This window comes from Nicotiana sylvestris, chromosome 7 (genome assembly GCF_000393655.2).
Source record: "Nicotiana sylvestris chromosome 7, ASM39365v2, whole genome shotgun sequence".
Lineage (NCBI taxonomy): Eukaryota > Viridiplantae > Streptophyta > Magnoliopsida > Solanales > Solanaceae > Nicotiana > Nicotiana sylvestris.
The window spans coordinates 149,992,680-150,017,169 of NC_091063.1; the positions used below are offsets into that span (position 1 = coordinate 149,992,680).

At 36.3% G+C, this 24,490-nt stretch overlaps 1 protein-coding gene and 1 long non-coding RNA gene across 2 annotated transcripts; both read right to left on the reverse strand.

Moving 5' to 3' along the window:
• Positions 1 to 7,150: 7,150 nt before the first annotated feature.
• On the reverse strand, positions 7,151 to 7,600 carry LOC138873943 (uncharacterized). Its single transcript, XM_070152435.1, has 2 exons — positions 7,584 to 7,600; positions 7,151 to 7,478 (listed from the first exon to the last, which is right to left on the reverse strand). Exons 1-2 carry the CDS (start codon positions 7,598 to 7,600, stop codon positions 7,151 to 7,153), a joined length of 345 nt encoding a protein of 114 aa, XP_070008536.1.
• A 15,356-nt stretch (positions 7,601 to 22,956) lies between these two features.
• LOC138872434 (uncharacterized) lies at positions 22,957 to 24,262 on the reverse strand. Its single transcript, XR_011400804.1, has 3 exons — positions 24,136 to 24,262; positions 23,186 to 23,683; positions 22,957 to 23,113 (listed from the first exon to the last, which is right to left on the reverse strand). It is a non-coding gene; the product is annotated as an uncharacterized lncRNA (long non-coding RNA).
• Between the last annotated feature and the right edge of the window lie 228 nt (positions 24,263 to 24,490).

Sequence of the window (24,490 nt, forward strand, 5' to 3'; positions counted from 1 at the left end):
GCTTCTTAAAACAAATACAAGCTCGAAAGTGCTTACATTAAAATTATAACCGCCAAACCTTGCTTTCAAGTTTCTATCATCATCCCGTGACTCTCGCTTGTTTCGATCTTTCCTAAATCTTGATGACGAGCCCGACTCTCTATTCCTCGACCTATGATCGTACCTCGGATTGTCTTGTTTTGACCGTGAATCTTTTCCTACTGGACCCATATATGGTTCGTACCTGTTTTTACCAGACCTTTTTTTAGTTTCCGCCCATCTCGAACTCACCCATATATGGTTCGTACCTGTTATTAACGTCATTCCACGTTGTTGCTGGGAATTCACGAAGACTTTCCTTGAGTCACCTCGTGGCTTCAGAGTTTTTTCATTCAAATTACTAGTGAAGGCTATAGCTGCCCAATTGTCAGGTACGCACGGTAAAGTCATTATCTCACGCTGGAACCTATCCACGAACTCCCAAAGCAATTCTGAGTCCCCTTGCTTGATTTTGAAAATATATTCCATTCTTTTTTCGACTTTTTAAGCTCCTGAGTGTGTTTTGATAATTGAATCTGCAAGCTCAGCAAAAAAATTTATGGAATTTTCAGGTAAAAGAGAATACCATGTTAATGCTCCCTTAGTGAGTGTTTCACCGAATTCTTTGACCAATACTGATTCAATTTCCTGTTTGGTCAAGTCGTTGCCTTTTACGCCTGTTGTGAATGCAGTCACATGGTCTCGTGGATCAGTTGTTCCATCGTATTTTGGAATATCGGGCATTTTGAATTTCTTTGGAATTGGGAGGGGAGCAACACTTGGCTTCCAAGGTTGTTGTGAGTATTTATCCATATCTATCCCTTTGATTATGGGCGGTACTCCAAGTATTTTCTCTATGCGGTCACTTTGCTCCTTAAGCTGTTTCTGCAATTTTAGTACTAAATTTTGTAAATCAGAATTGACTAAGTTACCCGGTTCTCCTTCTCGTGACTCGCTGGGGATTCCACCACTACCTGAATTAGCAAGCCCAGAATGAGGGTTCTCCAAAGTGTTATTATTTGGAGTGGGTGTTGGTGGTGCAACGGGTAATTGGCTGACAAAGGCCTCAAGAGCTTTATTGACCTGTTGAGTGATTAACTTTTGCAAAGCTTCATTGATAGCTTCATCATTTTCAAATTGAGCATTTCCATTTGCATGAGATCCATCAGGAGTACCTTCTCGAGATCGTCGAGGGGAGCTTTATGGAGAAGGGATTGGGATGTGATCATCCTGTGGATTCTCCTAGAGTTGTTGGTTTCCTTGGTTTCCTTGGGTGTTGTCATTGATGTTCGACATAGTTGATGTAACAAAAAAGGTTAAGCTAAGAAAGAGTAGATTATCAGATTCCCGGTAACGAAACCAATTTGTTTAACCAAAAAGTGGAATTTCATGAAAGCTTTAATTTAGAAGAACACGGGTTACTGATAATCAAAACTGAATAAAAGAAAGTAATTTTGCTAACAATAAGATAGACAGAATAAAACAAAGTAAACCAGTTTATTCAGATAATCTTTCGTGTCCTTACAAATGATCCATTCTCTCCTTTTTATAGCTATCTTAAAGATATATGTTTTGCCTTTGTTATAATTAGGCTACTATAGACAATTAAAGGCATTAAATTCTACGTTACGTAATCATTGTAATTTAATAAAGTATTCTATAATGTTTTTAGTATTTACTGCTTATTAAATACTGTATTTGTACTCTCTTATGCTGTCAGATTCATTCTCCTTGACTTTTGAGTATAAATAGGTACGAGCGTTGAGTCTCTTGAATAACTGCTCGTCCCTCTATTTGCACCTTCTACTCGTATTTATTGCAACTCGTGCCTCTTTGTCAATCATCACTCTTTAACCAGCGTTCGTGTCATGACACGTCATCTTCCAATCACTTTAATATGTAAACTCAATTTTCCCAAATACACTAATATTGTATGATCCACACAGATAAGATATGAATGGCTGCCCTAAGATGTGCTACTGGAAAGTGTAAATTAACCAAACAAAATATTTTGTCTTTACACCTACTATATGAACAGGACCTCTTTTTTTAGCATAAAAGCAGTCATGAAAAACCTGCCTAAAAGTGACTTCCTACTTGGAAAGCAGCAAAGAAGAAATTAAAATACCTTCAAAAGTTTAAAAAATATTAATTCACTCCCAATTGGTTGTGTTTCTACATGCTGATCCGTAGCATGTCATTAACTAATTAGTAGTAATATTTTTAGAAGCTATAAAATCCTATTGCTAATGAAAAAGAATTCTTTAACACACATTTACCAATTGTGTCGATGAAAATCTCTGTGGTTTCTTCCCATATATTTTAGTTAGTGTTTAACCAGAAAATAGGAATTTCGATCAAAGCTTAATTTTAGAAGAACTCGGGTTACTGATAATCAAATAAGAAAATAATTATGTAATGAAAAAGAAGAATTGAACTGAAAAGTAGCTGAATAAGCAAAATAAAACAAAGTAAATCAGTGTATTCTAATAATAATCTGTGTCCCCTCAAATGTTATTTCTCTCATTTTATATTTATTTCTAACTACTACGTTTCTTTCCTCTCATAATAGAGCCATTATGAGAAATTAATGGCATTAATGTAACGTTATAATTGGCAATCGTAACTGTTTTGTGAAGATTCTATAACGTTCTCCATCATTGATGCTCATTAATTACAAATAATACGTATCTATACTTTTTGCTAACTAGGTTCATTCCTCCGATGTCTCTTCAAATGATCAAGAGATCCGAGTAACTGTTCGTAACCGTTCCTTCTTGAACCTTTGCCCGTACCTATTAAGGCTCGCGGTTCTTTGAATACTCTTTGCCAGCTGTCATTCTTCCATTGATCCACGTGTCTTGACATGTCAGCACATAATTAATTTCAAATGTTAACTCAATTTTTCCCAATACAGATGGTCCTCCCGCTTGCCATTTATTCAGCAATTGAATATTTGGGAAGTGGATCTCATTAAAGCGGTAATTTTTGCCGCCATTCTCACGTATCATTATACCTTTTCCAGAACTAACGCTTCGCATGTCACTTCCATTTAATGCATGTGACATGTTGTCATTTTTATTGGTTCTGCAATCCTTCAGCGTCTTTTAAGGTTTTTTATGGCTTCATCAATCACGAAGTAGCAGTTTTCATTATGACGTTCTCATCATTACCTTTTTGTTTGACGGTTGCTTCTAAGTATAAATATATCCTTTGTCTTTTCTTTCATAGAAAAGTTCTCCATCTTTGATTACTCAATCTTCTCTCCCTCTTCATAGAGCTATGGCTTCTTCAAACCCTGATCCTCAAAAAGTTCTTATCGTAGATAAATTTCCCCTTGCTCCTACTAGGAGCAGGAGAGGGGGTAGGCTACGTAGTTTAGGGTCAGTTTCCATTCGAAGTTCTTCTTCTTCTCTACCTAGTTCTACTCCTCCTTCATCTTCTAGAACTAGGGCTTCTCTTACACATAGGTCTTCTGCCAGAAGTAGAGATTCCAATGAGCCAATCCATGAACCTACAGTAGATGAAATTATCTCTTCTGAACTTTCTTTTTATATTGATATAGAATGAATTAGAAACCAGGTTTCCTCTATGTCCTCTCTTGATCGTGCCGATGTTTACCCTTTACAGATTACTGAAGGTTTGATCTCTGTTATTCGTAGAGATTGTCATTGGAGGTATGATTTCGCAATTCTGATCCCAAATGCAAATCAAAGGATTACTTCTATCAAGGCTAGCTTTTCTTTCGTTTATACATACCTTTTTACATTGGACTTTAGACCCCCTATTGATCCAGTTATCATTGAATTCTGCTGCTTCTTCAATGTGTGTTGAGGACAAACTGGCCCTATTGTATGGAGGGTTGTTGCATGTTTAAGGTATTTGGCTAATTTGGCTCAATTGGCTTTTACCTTCTTTCATCTAATCCAACTCTACTCCCCTAAGTTATTCCGTCATGGGATTTTGACTTTGGTGGCGAGGAGAAAGAGGGTATTAGTCAGCCCTGAGGATGATAAAGATCGTGGCTGGTATGCCCAATTTTTTGCTGCTCTTACGTTAGGGTTAGTAGGTGAAGAAAATATGTCATTCCCTGAAAAGTGAAATTTTGCACGTAAGTTTTCTTTGCAACTTTCTCTCTTTTTTTTAAAAAAAAGCTTTGTACTTCCCGTGACTATTTTGCTTTTCTTTTTTGAGCAGCCATGGGAACTGTTGTAGAGATTCCCAATTTTCGGGGTTGGGTAGAGAAATTGTTGATCATTGCTCCGATGGAAGTTAGATCTTGGAAGTACCTCTCAAACAGGTTTGGTTGAAAGGTTAAAACTCACGGTAAAATTTTTTATTCTTTTCCTTCTATTTTTATTCATTCTTTCTTTAGAATGTATTTAACCCTTCTTTTTATCAAGGTTTCCTATTCGTGGTGTAAGTGATGAGTCGATCGCAGCTTCTAGACTTTCTTTGGCAAGAGCTCAGGAGATAATCTTGAGTTCTTCATCGAAAAGGAAAGCTGACAGACCCCAGGATTCTGAAGACGAGGAGGAATGGGATGGAAGTTCTTTGGTTAGAAAGCCGCAGGCTAGAAGACACGTCATTTTGGATGATGAAGTTACTCCTCCTCGTTTTGTTCCCGTGACCGAGCTTGTTGAAGCCACTTTAGTGAGTTCTGACGAAGAGACTTCCATGGCGGCTCGTAACTATGATGAACAACTTTTTTCGCGTAGGTTTGATAATGAAGGCTTTGATTTGGTGTCTGAGGATGTACCTCTTGCTTCTTTCCCCGTATCTGTCCCAATGGAACGCCCTTTGCTTGTTCTTACTGCTGTTGTTTCTGCTCCGCCTCAAGCCATTATGACTTCCTTTACAGTCCCTGTTACTAATATTTCTCGAATTTAAGTTGGTTCTTCAAGTGAAAGTAGAGTGATGAAGCAAATTACCATTAAGGTTCCAGCCGATGGTAATCTTCTGAAGAAGTCAGACCAAGCTGAGGTATGGTTGAAACCCTTGATTGGACTGGTTGAAAAGTCCAAGCTAGAAAGTCATAGTTCTTTGACGTGGATGAATGACATCGTGCAATCATCATTGAAGGTATAGACTTCTTTTCATGTTCTATTCTATTTTTCTTTTGCTAAGATTCTTATCCCTCTTTTTTTTATGTAGATCAATCTCATCGGTACGGATATGATGAAAAGGATTTCCCATATAGAGCAATTGATGCATGATTACCAGATTGAGGCAAATAATTGGAAAGAGTTGTATGAAAGTCTTGAACTTGAGATGGAAGTTTTAGAAGAAAATAAATGTACCTTAGAGCAACAGCTAAGAGTCATGGCATCGGAGCTAGCAGTTGAGAAAGCTTCTTTCAACCAAGCGGGCAAGGATAAAAAACCCCTCGAGTCGTCTTTTGCTGAACAACTCTCCAAAGCTACTAAAGAGATCAGAGGTCTGAAGGCCTTGTTGAATGAGAAAGAGGTTTATGCTGGTGAGCTTGTTCAAACACTCACCCAGACCCAAGAAGATCTCTGAGTGTCTTCTGATAAGGTCAAGTTCTTGGAGAGTTCACTTTCCCCCTTATAGTCTTCTTACAATGCTACTTTAGCTGAGAGGGAGGAGCTCAAAAGTAAAATTGATCATTGGGAAGAGACTACGAGGCTCTTGAGGACAAGGCTGTTGTTGAAGTAAGTTGGGCCATTTTGATCACGCCCCATGATACTCTTATGGAGGTAAGCCAAGAAGGTTTTAACTTGAATGCTGAGTTAGCGAAGATTAAGGAGACCATAGAAAAAGCTCAGCAAAGCCAAAGTATCTCTTCACCCATGGCTGATACTCCCGAAAATGTTGAAGCTAATCCTGGTGTGGTGGATGTCCCAGCTCCTTCTGACCAAATCGAGCCTTCTGTTGCTGATAATGCCGTTTTGAATTCTTCTTCAGATCCTGAAAGTTTATTTGTGCAGTTTGACTTTTTTTTTGTTTTGTTGGTGGAACATTTGGTGGTTTTACCCCTGGTCCCATTTACGGGTAATATTTTTGGTAACAACATATCCCCCAGGTCTTTTCGGAGATTTATAATGACAATTAATTTAAAACTAAGTTCATACTTAGTTTCAACTTAATATTAAAAAGTTTTTGCTTCAGCTTAATACTTTTGACTTTGAGTCTCTGTTATACATTTTTAATGATTTGCCCTTGCCTTGTTTCTTTACAAGTTCAGGGTCTTGCTTCTATTTAATTTCAATATGCGGGTTTTTGTTTAACCCCTTTTAACTTTGTGCATTTTAGAAATGCTTAGTTAATTTCATAGATTTTTTAATCAAACATGAATTATAAAAGAGGGCCCTTTTATATACGACACTTAATGAAGAAGACGTCTCAACTTCATAATGGTGTAAACATACGAAAGGATAAATAGGAACACACATGTTTCTTGAAATAACTTTGATAAAGTTTTCATTTGAACTTTGTCAAGCTTAAATAACATCTTGCATGTATTTAAATATCTTCTATAATTCTCTTTACAACAGATTTGTAAAAAAAATCCAAGGGTTTCTTTATGACCCATGGCTAAATACTGCTTTTAACCTAAACATTCGTAGGAGTTTGAAATTTGTATCCACGAGTGTATTCATCATAGTTTTTTGGATCAGGCTTGCATTTTTTGGCTCATGACTTTGCTCTAAACTTGATATTTGTTGAGTAGACTTTAGGCTTGACTTGAAATTTAATTGTTTCTGTCTTATTTGCCTTCCTTATACATATATCATATGTATATTATATAGTCCTCCAAGTGTTTGAGATTTGAATTATGAAATCTCGAGTACTTGATTATTCCTTCTGTGCGGTCCTTTTCCTGAAAAGGAAAAACATACGGGACTCGGAGGTACAATTTTAGATGAAGACTGCGTAACCAATTACATTTCCATCAGAATAGTTGTACCCCTATACCGGGAATTATGTTCCTTCCACGTGTCTTACAGGTCGAAATTCACCATTTAGTGTGGGCTAGCTTTTTTGACTATCATCTAAAATCGTTATTAAAATTTTAACAATGCAAAAATAAAAATCGTGAGTGGGGATACCTGACCGTTAGTATTTCATTCCCTTAGAAATAGTACTTCTTCATATGAACATCATTCCAATTTTAAGGTAGAATCTTGCCATCCAATGTTTCAAGCTCGTATGCACCTTTTCCTGCGATACCATGAATCTTGTAAGGTCCTTCCCAATTTGGACTTAACTTTCCTGCATTGGCTGCCCTCGTAGATTGGAAAACTTTTTTGAGTACGTAGTCCCCAATCTTGAAGTATCTGAGACGAGCTTTCCAATTATAATACCACTCAATAACTTGTTTTTGCGTTGCCATCCTTATTAAAGCAGTTTCCCTCCTTTCTTCAAGTAAATCCAGATTTACCCACATCTCTTCTTCATTCGACTCTTCAGTAGCTTGAGTATATCTCGTACTTGCTCCCCTATTTCGTCATTAAGGCTTCAGCTCTGTATACAAGTGAAAATGGTGTTTCTCCAGTACTTATTTTTGCTGTTGTTCGATAAGCCCACAAGACTCCAGGTAGTACCTCTGGACAATTGCCATTTGATTCTTCTAGTCTTTTCTTCAAGTTGTTGATAATAACTTTATTTGTTGATTCAGTTTGTCCATTGCCCACCAAATGATAAGGTGTCGAGGTAATCCTTTTAATTTTGCCAACTTTGGAAGAGTTCTATGATTTGTGCACCTATAAATTGCAGGCCGTTATCACATACGATCTCCTTCGGCACCCCAAATTGGCATATGATGTTTCGCCATATGAAGTCTCTAACTTCTTTTTCTCGTACCTATTTGAAGTCTCCTGCTTCTACCCACTTAGTAAAATAGTCGGTGAGTACTAACAGAAATATTACCTTGCCTTTGGCTTGTGGTAGTGGACCTACGATATCCATCCCCCACTTCATAAAAGGCCATGGTGCCATAACTGGATGTAATAATTCAGCTGGTCGATGCATGTTGTTGCCATATCTTTGGCACTTGTCACATTTAGCCACAAAATATTATTTTGCCTCTTTTTCCCTTTTTGGCCAGTAATAGCCAGCTCTAATTATCTTTTTTACCAAAGATCTCCCTCCATCATGATTTTCACAATGTCCATCGTGTATTTCTTTTATCACATATTCTATTTTTGAAGGCTCGAGACATCTTGCTAGAGAGCCACCGAACATTTTTTGATATAAATTGCCTTGATTTAAATAGTAACGGGTAGCTTTTTGGCGAAGTGCTTGAGCCTTTTTCTTATCTTCAAGTAGTATTCCATGCTGCAAAAAATTGACAATCTCGTTTTTCCAATCCCAAGTTTGATTATTGTAATTTACCTCGTTTTTGTCTTGATCAAGCACTGGATGAAACAAATGTATCACGGAAGCAATTTCTTCATTTGTTACTTCTGCAGCAGATGCAAGATTAGCTAGAGCATCTGCCTTGGCATTCTCTTCCCTTGGTATCTGCGTGATTTTCCAAGTTTGGAATTGTCTAACTAAATCCCGTGCCTTTTCTAGGTATTGTTGCATCCTTGCCTCTCTAGCTGTATAAGTCCCCTGTATTTGGCTAACTATGAGTTGCGAATCGCTTTTGATTATGACCTACTCTATTCCGAGCTCTCGTGTCAATTCTAAACATGCAATCACAGCTTCATATTCTGCCTCATTATTAGTGATTGGATGATATTTTATGGCTTGTTGTATGGTTTCACCCGCAGGTGGTACCAGAACAATGCCTAGACCTGCTCTTTTTACATTTGATGAACCGCTAGTAAATAAGGTCCAAGTACCTGGATTAGACCCGTTAAATACCTGCAGTTCTTTTTCTGCTTCCAATTGTATCCCTTGGTTAAAATCTGCTAAAACTTGTGACTTTATTGCAGTTCTAGGTTGATACGTAATGTCATATTCGCTTAGTTCTATAGCCCACTTGGCTAATCTACCCGATAAATCTTGTTTATGCAATATATTGCGTAAGGGTAGGCGGTTACCACAGAGATAAGATGATATTGGAAATAAGGACTTAATTTCCTAGATTCCATGATTAATGCTAGTGCAAGTTTTTCTAAATGTGGATATCAAGTCTCAACATCTAATAAAGATTTGCTAGTATAATAAATCGGAGATTGTTTACCTTGGTCCTCTCGTACTAATACGTCACTTACCACAAGTTCTGAAACAACAAGGTAGATAAGTAACTTCTCCCCATCTTTTGGTTTGGCTAGTAATGGTGGATTTGACAGGTACGTCTTTAAATTTTTAAGCGCTTGTTGACATTCTTCAGATCATTCAAATTGATTTTGCTTTTTTAAGGCTAAGAAGAATTTGAATCACTTTTCCGATGACTTGGAAATAAATCTTTCCAAGGCTGTTATTCTTCCTGTCAGCCTTTGTACTTCTTTTCTGCTCGTGAGTACATCCGGAACTTCCTTAATATCTTTAATCTACATGGGATTTACTTCAATGCCACAGTTAGAAATAAGAAAACCCAATAACTTACCTGATGACACGCCAAATGCATATTTCTTAGGATTTTAATTTCATGTTAAATTTGCGAAGAATCTGAAATGTGTCAGCCAAATGTTGAATATGATCCCCTGCTTGTTTTGATTTGACCAGCATATCATCTATATACACCTCCATAGTTTTTCCTAGGTGTTCTTGAAACATTTTGATCACTAGCCTTTAGTATGTTGCCACAACATTCTTTAAGACGAACAACATAACTTTGTAACAGTAAGTCCCCCCGTCTGTGATAAAGGAAGTTTTCTCTTCATCTAGAGGATCCATTTTAATCTGATTATATCCTGGATAGGCATCTAAAGAACTTAATAATTCATGCCCCGCAGTAGCATCAATTAGCTAATCTATGTGTGTTAACGGAAAAGAATCTTTAGGGCAAGCTTTATTTAGATCAGTATAATCTATACAAACTCGCCACTTACCATTCTTTTTGGGCACTACTACAGTATTAGCCAACAAATCTAGATACTTTACCTTACGAATGGATCCAATTTTTAAAAGCTTTCGCACCCCATCTTGAATCACCTGATCCTTGAAGGAGCCTTGCTTCTTTTTCTTTCATTTGACAGGTGGGTATGATGGATCTTCATTTAATTTGTGGGTCACTACCTCTTGTGGTATACCTGTCATATCTGAATGGGACCAAGCAAAACAATCTGCGTTAGCCTTTAAAAATTCAATCAACTTACATTTCATTTCTGGGCTGAGGTTGGTTCCAATGTAGACTTTTCTGTCTGGCCAATGTACAAATACTACCACAGCTTCCAGTTCCTCGATCGTTGTTTTGATGTTTTCATTTTCTTCTGATTCTTGAATAGTATCGGGCCTCGAATCTACATCTATTTGCCCGTCCTCAGTTGAGGCACGTGTTGCTGCATCCTCAACTGAATTCTGTGATTGCTATTTTTCATCACTTTTTGCACTTGAATCTACCACGGAGTTTATGCTTTGAGAAGCTTGTTGGTCACCACGAATTTTTCGTATTCCCTATTGTGATGGAAACTTGATAACTTCATGTAAAGTAGATGGAACAACATCCATTTCGTGAATCCATGGTCTGCTGAGAATCATATTGTAAGCCATATCTATTTCTACTACCTGAAATTTGGTGTCTTTGACTACTCCTTCTACGAATGTGGTGAGTATTATCTCTCCTTTTGTTACGACGATCGAGTTGTCAAAACCAGACAAAGTGTGTGCCTTGGGTATCAGCTTATTATCGGCTTACATCTCGTTTACCACTCTTAACAGAATGATATTTATAGGAATACTTGGGTTAATCAAAACTCATTTTACATTAGTGTCATGTACAAGTAAAGATATTACCAGTGCATCGTTATGTAGGGTTAGCACGCTATCTACATATGCATCATCAAATTTAATACTATCTTCTTCCAAAACCTGTCTAACTCGCTTCCCGTGGGTAACTGTAATTTTTGACACTTTCTTTGTTGTCGTGTATGTCACGCTATTGATCTCTTCCCCTCCACTTATGACATTAACCGTCCTTTTTGGTGAAGGAGGTTTTGGCAGTTCCTGCCTATTCTTCATATATTCTTGCTTTCCCTTTTCACTAAACAATTCAGTTAAATACTCTTATTTTAATAAATGTTCTACTTCACCTTGTAACAATCTGCAATCCGCCGTTTTGTGACCGTGATCGTTGTGAAACTCGCACCAAAAATTGAGATTCTGCCTGTTTGGGTTTGATCTCATTTCCTTTGACCACCGTACCTTGTCTCCCATGCTTCTCAAAACAGCTATCAACTTGGATGTGCTAACATTAAAACTGTAGCCGCTGATCTTTGCTTTCGAGCTTCCGTCATCATCTCGTGTATCTTGTATATTTCGTTCTTTTTCGAACCTTGATGATGAAACTGAATCTCTATCTTTTGATCTAGGATCATACCTTGGGTTTTCCTGTTTTGAACGGGAATCCCTTCCTGCTGGTCCCATATAAGGATCGTACCTATTTTTACCGGACCTTCTTTCAGTTTCGGCTCGTATTGAACTCACCCTTTCATCTTTTTGAGACTGAATGATAGTATCTTCTTCTATCTGCAGCTTCGTGTTGTATCTATTATAAACATCATTCTATGTTGTAGCTAGAAATTCTCGTAAACTTTCTTTGAGTCTCCTCGTGGCTTCTGAGCTTTTTTCATTTAGATTACTGGCAAAGGCCATAGCCGCCTAGTTATCAGGTACACGTGGCAACATCATCTTCTCATGCTGGAATCTGTCTACGAATTCCGTGAGCAGCTCTGTATCTCCTTGTTTTATTTTGAAAAGGTCCTCCATTCATTTTTCAACTTTTTGAGCTCCCGAGTGTGCTTTGATAAATGAATCTGCAAGCTCAGCAAAAGAATCTATAGAATTTTCAAGTAAAAGAGAGCACCATGTTAATGCTCCATTCGTGAGCGTTTCTCTGAATTTTTTGACCAATACTGATTTAATTTCTTGCTTGGTCAAATCGTTGCCCTTTACACCGGTTGTAAATGCAGTTATGTAATCATGTGGATCAGTTGTTCCATCATATTTCGGAATATCGGGCATCTTGAATTTCTTTGGAATTGGTAAAGGAGCAGCACTTGGTTTCCAAGGTTATTGAGAATATTTGTCCATATCTATTCCCTTGATTACAGGCGGCACTCCAGGAATCTGCTCTATGCGATCGCTCTACTCCTGGAGCTGTTTTTATAAAGTTAATACTTAATTTTGTAAATCAGAATTGACTAGGATACCTGACCCTCCATCACGAGATTCGCTAGGAGTTCTTCCACTGCCTGAGTTAACGAGTCCTGAGCGAGGATTTTCCACGGTGTTGTTGTTTGGAGTTGGTGTTGGTGGTACAACACCTCGCAGCTGGTTAGCAAAAGCCTGAAGTGCATTACTGACCTATTGGGCGATTATTTTTTTCAAAGCTTCATCAATAGCTTGATTATTTTCGAACTGCTCATTCGTATTTGATTCAGATCCGCCAGGAGTCCCTCTCGAGATTGTCAAGGAGAGTTTTGTTGCAATGGAACTAGAGTTCCTTCATCTTGTTGATTCTCCTGATGTTGCTGATTTTCTTGAAATTGTAAATTTTGTTGGTTGTTGTCATTGACATTCGACATGATTGTTTTGACAAAAGAGTCGATTTAGAAAGTAAAAGATTATTAGATTCCCGGTAACTGAATCAATTTATTTAACCAGAAAATAGGAATTTCGGTCAAAGCTTAATTTTAGAAGAACTCGAGTTACTAATAATCAAATAAGAAAATAATTATGTAATGAAAAAGAAGAATTGAATTGAAAAGTAGCTGAGTAAGCATAATAAAGCAAAGTAAATCAGTGTATCCAATAATAATTCGTGTCCCCATACAAATGTTATTTCTCTCCTTTTATAGCTATTTCTAAGTACTACGTTTCTTTCCTCTCATAATAGAGCCATTATGAGCAATTAATGGAATTAATATAACGTCATAATTGGCAATCGTAACAGTTTCGTGAAGATTCTATAACGTTCTCCATCATGGATGCTCATTAATTACAAATAATACGTATATGTACTTTTTGCTAACTAGGTTCATTCCACCGATGTCTCTTCAAATCATCAGGAGATCCGAGTAACCGTTCATAACTGTTCCTTCTTGTTTTCTTGAACCTTTGCCTGTACCTATTAAGGCTCGCGACTCTTTGAATACTCATTGCCAACTGTCATTCTTCCATTGATCCACGTGTCTTGACATGTCAGCACATAATTAATTCCAAATGTTAACTCGATTTTTTTTAATACAGTTAGTGGTGGCAAAATGTTGTTATAATAACAATTATCTATTCATATTGTCCACTAAAAAAAGTTGTATAATAATTTTATTAAAAATGGGTTAATAAGTAAGTTTCATATTATTTACTTAAAAAATGAATAATCAATGAGTTCAACTCTTACATTTGCAAAGACTTAAATTTGGAGTTCCTCAAGTTTGGATACCAAGAATTTTCCCTAAGGTGATCATATTCAAGAAGCCATGAATAAGATGAATATCTATATTATCCGGCGATTAACCTATTTTTCTCCATATTAAATATGGGTCGGGTCGGATAATTTACCCGTTTTCGACCCGTCCATTTCCAACCATATCCGCACATTTCTCACCCCTAGTCTTAGTGGATAAAGTTACTAAGTACTTGTACTTCCTCCGTCTCATATTAACAGTCTGGTTATTAAAAATAGTTGTCTCAAATTATTTGTCACTTTAGAAGTTCAAGACAAAATTAATTATCTTTTTTCTTTTTTACCCTATTAATAATTATTCTTGAAGACTATAAACACCTAACTTTGTTCAAATACCAATGAAAAAAGATAAAATATTGACATGAATAAAGATAAAGTAGTTAAAATCACATTCTAATTAATTATTCTTAAGAGACTTGTACAAGAGAATCATATGACAAAAAAATATAAGACGGAGGGAGCAGTAGATATGTGATAAAATGGTTGACATGCATGCAACCATTATTAAATTAAAACATTTTTTAATGGACTAATTTAATAGCCCATTTGTGTCTTTATCAGGTCTTGTTGTTAAAGTTTCCAATCTCAGTAAAAGTAAAATATGACTAGCACTTGCAATAAAGAAACAAGCATAAGCTACAAATTGCTATTTGTTTACAAAACAATACCACAAACACTCATTACCATTAGTCAAAACTCAAAACCAAAAGGAAAAAGGAGAAAAAAAAAAAAAAAAGACATGCTATTTGGCTTTTCGCCATGTTGGGCAAGGCAACATGTCTTAAAATAAAAATCATTTAAAACATGCTAGGGTTTCGATAGTCAAATTAGCTAGTTTCTTTTTGTACTTTTAACTTGTAGTTGGATTTCTTTACATTGGTGCTTGAAGTAGACAGATCTAGTTCAAAGCATCTAAATTAGACTGGCTGAAAACTAATTAAAAACTTCCCAAGCAGATGAAAGAGCTCTTCTCTATTTCTAATTTTGCTTATCCTTTAAAATATCATGAATGTTCATTAAATTCCCAACGAGAAAAATTTTAAGACGAGTCCTTACTAGTGGCGAAGCTAGAAATTTTCCAAAGGGTTTTCAAACTTTAAAAAAGTGAAAAAATTCTCCGATAAATGGTGTTCATTATATATGTTATATACTCTAAAACAGTGACGGATCCAGAATTTTAAAGTGATGGGTGCTCGCCAATAAAAAATCTGAAAAAAGAATTTAGTTGTGGATGCTCACTCTATATTTATCTAACTATTTTTATATTTGTCTATATAAATTTACTAAATCTGGTTAAAAATAATGGGTGCTCAAGCACCCATAGGTGTCCATGTACATCCGACACTGCTCTAAAACCTAATATTTTACCTATATACACAATATAATTTTATGACTAAGGGTGTTCAATTGACTACTCTTGATTGGTTGTAGCTTCGCCACTGGTCTTAACTCTCTCCTTCTTCGATTTTGTTATCCAAATACTCATTCCGAGCAATCTCTTCAAATTCTAAAGAAGAGAAACCAGAAAAGAAAAAAGAATTTAATGTGATTTTCATGTATGCAGAGAATAATGTGTACCTAAATTAAATACGCGTTCCTAAATAACAACTTAACTATTAATTATGTGAGATCTGGGATTTGAGTCTCGCTATCGCATCAACAAAAAGTTTCTCCGTGTTTGGACCAAGAACAAGAATTAGGCACGAATGTGAAAGAGCGTGGTCACATATTGAAAATAAATAAATAAATAAATAAATAAAGTATTTTATTTTTGACATTTCTTTTATATTTAGAGGACATAATGTAATACAGAGAACTAGATAAGCAAGAAATGTATTATGGTGCCTATGTGCAGAGATCTTAATGTGACAACTATTCATGTTATGTACGTGGATCATAGGAACTATTTAAAATATATTTACTCTATCTTAAAAACTTGCATTATTGGTCTAAGGCATAACAACCTACAATTATGAGAACATTTTGAAACCTCAGAATTTGACCTCATGTTTATCAGCTTCTAATATTATTGACGTTCTTAGTTGCCACTTGTTGTTTTAATATTTGTAAATATGGTATGATTATTACACATGAGATCAGGACAAGTCAAAGAATTATATGAAATATATTTTGGCCATAGTCGTTATGTACGCACCGGAGAGTAATTTCAGTTTCACATTATCATTGGATAATGATGAAGTTAATGAATTCTTTAAATCTGTGTTTGTAGAAAAATTAAGAATAAATATTTATCCCTATATTTTTTTGTTTTAAAAAGATGTTCATTCTTCATTTTGATAGTTATATTTGTAACCATTCGAATGGAAGCCTTGGCGTAATTGGTAAAATTGTTGCTATGTGACCAGGAGGTCACAGGTTCGAGCCGAGGAAACAATCTCTTGCAGAAATGCAGGGTAACTGGTAAAGTTGATGTCATGTGACCAAGAGGTCATGAGTTCGAGCAGTGAAAACAACCTCTTGCATAAATATAGGGTAGGCTGCGTACAATAGACCCTTATGGCCATGTTCTTTCCCGGACCTCTCGCATAACGAGAGTTTATTGCACTGTGCTGCCCTTTTTATTTATTTATTTATATTTGTAATAATTCATATGAAAATGGGTGGAAATGTCACAGCAAAGGGAACAAATATAAAAAGATTAAAGAACTTAATAAAAATTATTTAATCAAATTGTAATTGATTTTGGGAATTAGGATGCCCGTTGCCGTATCTTTCATGGAAACTAGACTTCACCTACTAGAAGGTTACGAAATTAAATAAATTGATACAAATAATTAGGAGTATCAGTTAAAATAACATTTGATTAAATATGTGTCACAATCAAAGCCAGCCAGGTGGTGTAAATAATTGAGGGGAATAAGATTTCAAGTGAAAGAGTAAAAGAGCTCACGTTCAAAGTGTACCAATTATATGGAAAGCCACCAATTATTAGTATATGACTTCATTGTGTCTAACGTATTGATCTATCCCTCTGATTATTTTATTTTGCATGAACTGACAGTATAGAAGATATTTACATAAAAATTATAAGATAATTCAATATAAGTTTATTATTAATTAGTAATATAACCTGGTTAAAATTATAATTGATTTATTATTACAGATTAAACTATATTAATAGTGTACAAAAATATATTAGCAGTGTATAAGACTTAAATACTTAAATATATATTCAGCTAGTAAGGAAGGAGATATTTAAACAAAGACTAGAATAAGGGTATATTTTAGCTTTTTTAAGGGGACTTTTGTAGTTTTTACATTTTCTTATAGAATCAGAAGACTGTGGGTTCCAATTATTGTGCTTTTCTATTGAACAAATCAAGAGTTTTTATTGTCTTTATGCTTAGTCATTTTCAATTAGGTAATGGCGGCACAGACTTCAGATTTGTTCTTTGTTTATATATATTATATATTTATATACCACCCAAATGGGAGAAACATATTTAGAGGTGTCATGCATCACATTTTGTATTGTCGTATTAAGACATTTCTTATTTTTCAGGCCTTTATTGAGCTTTTGTTTATACTGTTTAGAAAGGTCCAAAGTACATCTCCTATTTACTTTTATTTCAAATATCTAGGAGTATCATATAGCGTGTGAAATGGACTAGGTGTGAACGTTTTTACATGTATATATAATTTCAGTCAAGTGAACTAATTTTAATTACTAAAGCATTTGTTTTGCGAAGCATTACAATTCACGGTATAGGGTTTCGAATCGAATCGGTGGGCAACACCAATATCAGAGCCGTGATCAAAGCAACCATGAGCTTTTGATATCTCTCCTTATAATCATCAGACTATCGTAAACGCACACCGTTCAATAGAAATGCAATAGATGAAAATCCCTCGACAAAGCGACCAGTGGCGAAGCCAGGAATTTACTCAAGGGTGTTCAAACTTGAAAGAAGTGAAAAAAATCCCCCAGAAAGAGTGTTCAATTTGTGTTATATACCTCTAAAATCTAATATTTTATCTATACATGCAGTGTAATTTTTCGACGAAGGGTGGTCAGTTAACCACCCTTTACAACATGTAGCTTCGCCCATGAAAGCGACGATAGTAGCCTTTCAAACCCAAGAAATTTCGAATCTCTATAGCTGTATCAGATCTAGGCCAATTCTGGACCACCTCAATCTTCTTTAGGTCACATCCCTAAAAGCATTTGTTTTCATTGAGAACTTTAATACAGTTTAATCATGTCATGTAAAAATTATCATAATAATAAAATAAGAATACACCTAGGGGTTGATATATGACTTATTATTTGGCCTTGCCAACTAATAATATATAGGAACATAAATTCATTAATGTCTAGATGAAACGACAAGATGCAAAAAATTATATTGTGAAATCAAGAAATTCAAATGAATGAATTCTATGGTTTATTTTTGAACTTCGTGCACTGGACTACCTTTTGTCATGTATATGTATGTAACAGAAGAACAATTCAAAATGAGAGAAGTTGTCCAAAAAGTATCGGGTAGGAAGCGTACCCCTTTATACGCTCTATGCAGCGTAAATCGTGAATTAATCGAGCCAATAGATTTCGACACGATAATTATGAGAAAATTTAAGAAGTCCAATCTATTCCTAATATATTCATCAGAGGTTCGAGTCACAATAAGAAGTAAGTGAGTGTTGTTCCTCCTGTATTTGTAAAATAATGATTATGGAAATTAAAATGTTAGCTTATTAACGTAAATATAAATGATATAAATGAAACACAAATTAATTCGAGCCCACTGAATTCACAGTGTTTCCTTAAGGAATTTAATCCCCTTCTAGTACCCAAGGTTATGGATTATTTCCTCCCAGGATAGAACGAATTACACACTGGTATAGCGGTACTTCAAACCCCAATGTTTCAGTGAACACAAAGTTCGGCAGCAAATCACACTTACTGTTGCTTTCTTAGTAGTTTAAAACAATGCAGAACAAGGGAGGAGAAGTCAGAAATTCGTATGGAAAATCTGAGAGGAAAGAGTGCAAAGTATAGCTAACGTTGAGTTTTTGGTGAAGAGAAGATCAATTGCTCTCAAGTTTTCAGTGTGTCTTCAACAGGCTGCTTGCACCCTCTATTTATAGTGCAATTAGCTACTAAAAATGGACCTGCTTCCACTCATGAAGTGGAGCACTTGGCCATGGTGGACCGAGCACCAGGCTGTTTACTAATGGAGCAATCAATATGGCAAATGGTGGCTGGAGCACTACTCATGGTGGAATAAGCACTTGCTCATTAATATTCACGGATTGGAAAACATCCGTTACAAATACGGATAATATTAAGCCGAAGCCGTAGCCGAAGCCGAGCCGAGCGAGCGACGACAACGACGGCGCGAGACTTGCCTTCTTCTTAACTCTTTAAGACTACATGAAGTGCATTTGTATATAAACCCACCAAACTCCTTTTCCTCTACCAATGAGGGACAATGTCTCATTAAAAGGAGAGGAAAACTTAAAATTTTACTCAAAATTTTCATTTTCCTCCATTTCCCATTCACCCTCTTTTTAATACCTTTCTATATTAAAAAGAAACTCAATAATCCCCCACATGAATGGGGAATGGCTATATCACGGAAGTATGCATGAAAAACTTGTGTGATTTGCAAGCAAGGATTAATTGCATCTGGATAAGTAGATTTCCCTTTGAACTTTCCGTAGTGAACTTATGTCGGATATACTTGGTCAATCGGTAGATTTGATATCTTTGAACCGTTGAACTTTAGTGTATACCTAGACAACCATAAGTCACACAATCAATCCCTTAACCGTCTTTGGTTCTCATTGTTGTATTCGTTTCAGCCATGAACACTGCCTGGTTTCATAAGTGCGTTGAGAATTGGCCTTGCAAAATTCTCCTTGAAGCGGCTAACACTTCACACTTACATAGGTGTTTCTTAAACGTGTCATCTCGTAGATACACTATTTGATATACCCTGTATCAAATTTAGAAATCATTAAAAAGCCTTAATGCTTTATCCTTGGTACTAAACATTTTCTCAACACGAGAATGGACTAAAAACTTTTGTTGACAATGTTGAACCGTCATTAATGACTTTGTTTGATCTCCTTGAACCTAGATCTTGGGATCTCCAGTCTTCTAGGTAGAGTTACCGCCACAATGACTTGTTCTCGGTCATAGTCTCATTCCCCTCGATGATTTCTCAACTACCTTTCTAGTTAGGCCTTTTGTAAGTGGATCCGACACATTATCACTTGACTTTACATAGTCAATCGTGATAATTCTCTAGAGAGAAGTTGCCTAACGGTTTTATGTCTTCGTCGTATATGACGAGATTTACCGTTATACATAACGCTCCCAGCCCTTCCAATTGCTGCTTGACTATCACAATGTATGCATATTGGTGCCAACAGTTTAGGCCAAAATGGAATGTCTTCCAAGAAATTCCGGAGCTATTTAGCTTCTTCACCGGCTCTATCTAAGGCTATGAACTCAGCCTCCATTGTAGAGCGGGCAATACATGTTTGTTTGGACGACTTCCAAGATACCGCTCCTCCACAAATAGTGAATACATATCCACTTATGGACTTCGAATCAGTTGAACCGGTGATCCAATTTGCATCACAATATCCTTCAATCACCGCAGGATATTTACTGTAGTGCAAATCAAAGTTTTGGGTATATTCTAAGTATCCCAAAACTCGTTTCATTGCCATCCAATGAGATTGGCCTGGATTGCTCGTGTATCGACTTAGTTTACTTATAGCACAAGCTATATCTGGTTGTATACAATTCATGATATACATTAAGCATCCCAACACACGAGCATAATCCAACTGTGATATGCTTTGGCCTTTATTCTTTGCTAGTGCAAGATTTACGTCAATTGGAGTCTTTGCAACTTTAAAGCCCAAGTGCTTGAATTTTTCAAGTACTGTCTTAATATAATGAGATTGTGACAATGCCAGACCTTGAGGAGTCTTTTGGATCTTAATCCCCAGAATTAAATCCGCAATTCCCAAGTCCTTCATATCAAACTTGCTAGTTAGCATACGCTTAGTAGCATTTATGTTGGCAATGTTATTACTCATTATCAGCATATCATCCACATATAGGCAAACAATGACTATGTGATTTGGAACATTTTTAATGTACACACATTTATCACATTCATTTATCTTAAAACCATTTGACAACATTGTTTGGTCAAATTTCGCATGCCATTGTTTGGGTGCTTGTTTTAGTCCGTAAAGGGACTTAACAAGTCTACATACCTTATTTTCTTTACCTGGAACCACAAACCCTTCAGGTTGTTCCATGTAAATTTCTTCCTCCAACTCTCCATTTAAGAAGGCCGTTTTAACATCCATTTGATGAATTTCAAGACCATACACTGCAGCTAATGCTACTAACATCCGTATGGACGTAATCCTTGTAACTGGGGAGTATGTATCAAAGTAGTCAAGACCTTCTCGTTGTCTATACCCTTTGACAACAAGTCTTGCCTTAAATTTATCAATAGTGCCATCATCTTTCATTTTTCTCTTAAAAATCCATTTAGAACCCAAAGGTTTATTTCCAGGAGGAAGATCAACCAATTCCCATGTATGGTTGTTCAATATGGATTCTATTTCACTATTGACTGCCTCTTTCCAGAACAATGATTCTGAAGAAGACATAGCTTCTTTAAATGTCCGAGGCTCATTTTCCAATAAGAAAGTCACAAAATCTGGTCCAAACGAAGTAGACGTTCTTTGACGTTTACTACGTCTTGGATCCCCCTGATTAAAATGTACTTTCTTTTGTTTCTTCCCGGGGTCGTTTAGATCCTTCACCAATCGACTCACATTCCTTTTTATACGGATATATATTTTCAAAGAACTCAACATTATCTGATTCTATAACCGTATTATCATGAATGTCGGGATTTTCTGATTTATGAACCAGAAATCGATATGCTTTACTATTAGTCGCATTTCCTATGAAAACACAATCAACTGTTTTCGGTCCTATTTTTACCCTTTTGGGTTTAGGAACTTGCACTTTTGCCAAACACCCCCACACTTTAAAATAATTCAAGTTGGGCTTCCTTCCTTTCCATTTTTCATATGGAATGGATTGTGTTTTGCTATGGGGTACTCGATTTAGTATTCGGCTGGCCGTAAGAACGGCTTCTCCCCACAAGTTCTATGGCAAACCAGAACTTATCGACAATGCGTTCATCATCTCCTTTAATGAACGATTCTTTCTTTCCGCAATCCCATTGGATTGGGGCGTGTAAGGGGCTGTTGTTTGATGAATAATTCCATATTCTAAACATATTTGTTCAAAAGGAGATTCATATTCACCACCCCTATCACTTCTTATCATTTTGATTTTCTTGTTAAGTTGCGTTTCAACTTCATTTTTGTATTGCTTGAATGCGTCTATTGCTTCATCTTTACTATTAAGTAAGTAAACATAGCAATATCGAGTACTATCGTCAATAAAAGTTATGAAATACTTCTTTCCACCGCGAGATGGTATTGACTTCATGTCACAAATATCTGTGTGAATTAAGTCTAAAGGATTTGAATTCCTTTCAACCGACTTATAAGGATGTTTAACATACTTAGATTCCACACATATTTGACATTTTGATTTTTCGCATTCAAACTTAGGCAATACTTCCAAGTTAATCATTTTTCGCAAGGTTTTATAATTGACATGACCCAAACGTACATGCCATAAATCATTTGACTCAAGTAAGTAAGAAGAAGCTGAAGTTTTATTATTAGTTTCAACAACTATTACATTCAGCTTGAAAAGGCCCTCAGTAAGGTAACCTTTTCCTACAAACATTTCATTCTTACTAATCACTACCTTGTCAGATACAAAAACGCACTTGAAACCGTGCTTTACAAGAAGTCCAGTAGAGACTAAGTTCTTCCTAATCTCGGGAACATGAAGGACGTTGTTCAAAGTCATGACCTTGCCAGAAGTCATCTTGAGAAATATCTTACCGTATCCTTCAATTTTTGCTGTAGCAGCATTTCCCATAGAGAGCGTCTCTTCGGGTCCAGCAGAAGCATATGTAGAAAATGCTTCCCTCACAGCACAAACATGGCGAGTGGCTCCAGAATCAATCCACCACTCCTTTGGGTTTCCTACCAGGTTGCATTCAGAAAGCATGGCGCACAAGTCATCAACATCATCATGCTTTTCTACCATGTTTGCTTGACCCCTTTGCTTGTCTTTCTTCCGAGCACGACACTCCGTAGATTTGTGTCCGGTTTTCCCACAGTTGTAGCAGTTTCCACTGAACCGCTTCTTGCTTGGGTTGTATTTCGGACCAGAAGCCTTCTTTCTCTTTTTGTTATCTTCAACAATATTTGCTCCCATTATTGTTGAATTTCCACGGCCTCTCCTTTCAGCAGCTTTATTGTCCTCTTCGATTCTCAATCGAACAATGAGATCTTCAAGGGACATCTCCTTTCGTTTGTGTTTCAAATAATTTTTAAAGTCCTTCCACAATGGAGACAACTTCTCAATTATTGCTGCTACTTGGAATGCCTCATTGATGACAAGACCTTCAATGAAAATTCCGTTAGTAAAATTACTAAAAAATTTACTTTCAACATTAGCATTCATTTGAAATATACCTTCAGCAAGTAGATCATGATTAATTACATGTAACTCCTGGACTTGGGTAATAATAGACTTGATATCTACCATTTTGTAGTCCAAAAATTTTGCAGCGACGAATTTCTTCATCCCGGCATCTTCAGTTTTGTATTTCTTTTCAAGCGCATTCCACAATTATTTTGACGTCTCCATGCCACTGTATACATTATATAGATTATCTTCCAATCCGCTAAGAATATAATTCCTGCACAAGAAGTCAGAATGCTTCCACGCCTCAATCACGAGAAAGCTATCATTCTCTGGAGTTTCATCTGGAAGATCAGGAACATCTTCCTCGATGAACTTCTGTAGACATAACGTAGTCAAGTAGAAGAACATCTTTTGCTGCCAGCGCTTGAAATCCATCCCGGAAAATTTTCCGGGTTTCTCTGCCGGTGCCAACGCCGGAGTTCGACTTGTCGATGCATTGGCAATCATCATCGGAACAGCTTGATTTCCGTCATTCGCCATTTTTACTGTAAAAATGACACAAACAAACGTTTAAAACTGGAGTGAAAAATCACGTAGATTTTAATCTCCAACAAAACGCCACGAAGGATTTACTCTCCAAATGGGAGTACACAAAACCACAAAGGTTTTAAGTTTCCAGAATAATAAAAGTAACACAAATACAGAAATTAAAATTACTAAATTCCTTAAGCTTGTTGTTCCTCCTGTATTTGTAAAATAATGATTATGGAAATTAAAACGTTAGCTTATTAACGTAAATATAAATGATATAAATGAAACACAAATTAATTCGAGCCCACTGAATTCATAGTGTTTCCTTAAGGAATTTAATCCCCTCCTACTACCCAAGGTTATGGATTATTTCCTCCCAGGATAGAACGAATTACACACTGGTGTAGCGGTACTTCAAACCCCAATGTTTCAGCAAACACAAAGTTCGACAGCAAATCACACTTACTGTTGCTTTCTTAGTAGTTTAAAACAATGCAGAACAAGGGAGCAGAAGTCAGAAATTCGTATGGAAAATCTGAGAGGAAGGAGTGCAAAGTATAGCTAACGTTGAGTTTTCGGTGAAGAGAAGATCAATTGCTCTCAAGTTTTCAGTGTGTCTTCAACAGGCTGCTTGCACCCTCTATTTATAGTGCAATTAGCTACTAAAAATGGACCCGCTGCCACTCATGAAGTGGAGCACATAACCATGGTGGATAGAGCACCAGGTTGTTTACTAATGGAGCAAACAATATGGCAATGGTGGCTGGAGCACTACTCATGGTGGAATGAGCACTTGCTCATTAATATTCACGGATTGGAAA